This window comes from Hylobates moloch, unplaced genomic scaffold (genome assembly GCF_009828535.3).
Source record: "Hylobates moloch isolate HMO894 unplaced genomic scaffold, HMol_V3 SCAFFOLD_1, whole genome shotgun sequence".
Classification (NCBI taxonomy): domain Eukaryota; kingdom Metazoa; phylum Chordata; class Mammalia; order Primates; family Hylobatidae; genus Hylobates; species Hylobates moloch.
Window position 1 is genome coordinate 224,668,723 of NW_026652276.1, and position 2,918 is coordinate 224,671,640.

General features: G+C 54.9%; 1 protein-coding gene across 1 annotated transcript; it reads right to left on the minus strand.

The window, feature by feature from the left end:
- Positions 1-336: 336 nt before the first annotated feature.
- On the minus strand, positions 337-1,481 carry LOC116809708 (olfactory receptor 10AC1). Its single transcript, XM_032753574.2, has one exon. The coding sequence runs from the start codon at positions 1,379-1,381 to the stop codon at positions 404-406; it is 978 nt and encodes a 325-aa protein (XP_032609465.1). The 5' UTR covers positions 1,382-1,481; the 3' UTR covers positions 337-403.
- Between the last annotated feature and the right edge of the window lie 1,437 nt (positions 1,482-2,918).

The following is a 2,918-nucleotide window of genomic DNA, read 5'->3' on the forward strand; positions in this document are numbered from 1 at the left end:
CCTCAAAAAGTCTAGCATGGGTAACGAGTCTTATGAGCCACTCCACCATCTGTGGTTTACTCCTCACATCTGGCTTTCTCACCTATGGGTCTAGGAGCCTCATGAGGCCATGAGCTGTGCCTTCTTTATCAACCCTAGCCCTGCACCTTGCACGGGCTCCAACACACCCGGGAAGAAACGCAACAAGTATTTACGGAGCCACTAAACGCAGGTCTAGGGCTCTATTCCACAGCGTCTTGGCAATTCAAGGGAAGAGTGGAGGATGGGGCAACCGCTGGGAGGCTTTCTCTTTCCTAGATGCAGTCCTTGAGTCCCCTGGTTGGCTTTCCCCATGCAGACCCCTCATGATGGGGAAAACTCTACGGAGCCGAGCGGCCCCCTCTGCCTGGTCCGGGCCTGCCCATCAGAGCTCGCGCGTATCCCCGCCTGGAGCTTGGCCTGGCCGCCGGCGCCTCAGCATCCTGCTCAGGGCGGCAGTGATCTCGCTGTTGCGCAGGCTGTAGATGAGCGGGTACAGCAGCGGCGTGACGTTGGTGTAGACCAGCGCCAGGGTGCGGTCCAGGCGCGGGGAGTAGCTGGCCCTGGGCCGCACGTACATGAAGGTGGCGCAGCCGTAGTGCAGGAAGGTGACTGCCAGGTGCAAGGCGCAGGTGGAGGCGGCCTTGCCCCGGCCTTTGGGGCAGCGCAGGCGGCGCAGGGCGGCGGCGATGGCGCCGTAGGAGGCCAGGATGAGCACCGAGGGCAGCAGCAGCAGCACCAGGCAGGCGCCCAGCAGAGGCAACTCGTCGGCGTAGCTCCGCGTGCAGGCCAGGTGCAGCAGCGCCGTGATGTCGCAGAAGAAGTGCAGCAGCAGGCAGGAGCCGCAGAAAGGCAGGTGGAAGATGGCCACCGTGAGCCCCACGGACACCGCCAGTCCCCCGAGGCAGCAGGCCAGAGCCAGTCGCGCGCACAGCCCGGGGGTCACCACGGCCGCGTAGCGCAGCGGGTGGCAGATGGCCACGTAGCGGTCATAGGCCATGGCGGCCAGCAGGAAGCACTCGGCCCCGCCCAGAGCCACAAACATCTGCATCTGAAAGGCGCAGCTCAGGAAGGAGATAGGGCTGCCCCTGCGGTGGCCCGGCGTGCTCAGGTCGACCAGGGAGCGGGGAACCACCACCAGCGTGTAGCACAGCTCGATGGCTGACAGCTGGCACAGGAAGAGCAGCATGGGCTGCCGGCTGGGCATCGAGGCCACGGCCACCAGGATGAGCAGGTTCCCGCCCAGGGTGGCCAGGTGCACCCCCAGCAGCAAAAGGAAGAGCACGGGTCTCAGGTGTGGGAACTCGGAGAAGCCTTGAAGGAGAAAGCCGCAGGGCACGGTGGCATTGCTGGGGCTGTCCATGCACGAGCCCGCCCACAGGCACCTGTAGGAGAGAGGCACAGGAGGGGAGAGCTTGTTGGGTACGCATGCTCTGGTCCTGCGCGTGGAGGAGGAGGCGGGTGGAAGGTAGAGGCTGGACCAGGAATGGTGGCCGCAGAGAGGTCGCAACAGTTCATGGGTCCATTCCCAGCCCACCACCCCCAGTCCTCCTCACAAGGAAGTCTTACTGACTTGTTCAGAAAAAGAGTGCAGTTTTTGCTGCCTCCTGGACAAGAATTCCTATAGCTGCCTTCTCAACGTGCTCTTTCAAAAGAAGCCTGGATTTTAGCTCATGTGCCTCTGTAGTCCAGTTATTATTTTGTGGGTCCTATAGGGCTGTGATTATTGTGTCTGCTGTAGTCTTGAGACCCCCATGGCAGGAAATGTCTTTAGTTCCCGCTTCTGTCTTCTCCCGCCTGCCCTGTCCTGTCATTTCTAAGTTGCCTTCTGTGGTGTATCACAGAATCACAAAAACATAATACAGGTGAGGGCCTTAGGGATCATCTCATGTAACTTCACAATTTTAAGGAGGAAAATAAAGTTCAGGTTGGAGGGAAAGGGGATTGTTGAAGGACATATTGCTCACAGGAAGTTAGGAACAGAATCTGCATTCTGAGGCTGAATCCAGAACTTTCTATGACCCAGGTCCTGAAAAAAGGTCACTGAGGTCAAGACAATCCACATTTATTTAGTTTTAAGTAGAGACCCAGATCTGTGCCAGGCTCTGGGGCAGGCACTAAGGCAGCAGAACACGCCTTGTGGGAGGGCTTCCCTGGGTGCATCAGGAACAGCATGTGCCTAACATTTTTATTAATGCTTTGTCAACATGAGAAAAGGTGACGTGTATTTGTTCTAACTTGACTTTTAGTTAGCAGTACATTCCAAATTTGCCATCAGAACACAGTTTCATTCTGAGCATTATACGGTGACTCATTTGCAAGTAACATTTGGAAAACAGTGACAGTGTGCAGGTCAGCTGCATTTCTCATAATCCTTTGGGATGGAAGAACCAGGAGGTGGAAAGAGATTTGAGGCCATGCAAGCTGGAGGAGGAGGAGGTTTAATTTTTCCAATCGATATTAATGAGATCTCTCTTTTATTAATTTTTAATTTTAAGTGTAAGCTCAACTATTTGCTCTTAAAATCACTGTTAATCAGTGTCGGAAGTGGAATTTCTTCATAGTTGTTATATCCTAGAGTAAAAGAGCAATAAAGCTGGGTCAAAGGGCAACAGGAAAATCAGATGAAAGAACTGGAAGAAATGAAAAGAGTTGGGCTTTTGCTAATACTTTTTTTTTTTTTTTTGAGGCAAGGTCTCAGACTGCTGCCCAGGCTGGAGTGCAATGGCACCATGATGGCTCACTGCAGCCTCCAATCCCCCGGCTAAAGAAATCTTCCCACTCCAGTCTCCTGAGCAGCTGGGACTACAGGCACACACCACTATGCCCAGCTAACATGATGGGGTTTCACCCTGTTGCCCAGGCTGGTCTCAAACTACTGAGCTCAAGAAATCCATCTG

Bases quoted from the DNA above. Each gene is read 5' to 3' on its own strand.
- LOC116809708 (XM_032753574.2), bottom strand. From the start codon at position 1,381: ATGGACAGCCCCAGCAATGCCACCGTGCCCTGCGGCTTTCTCCTTCAA.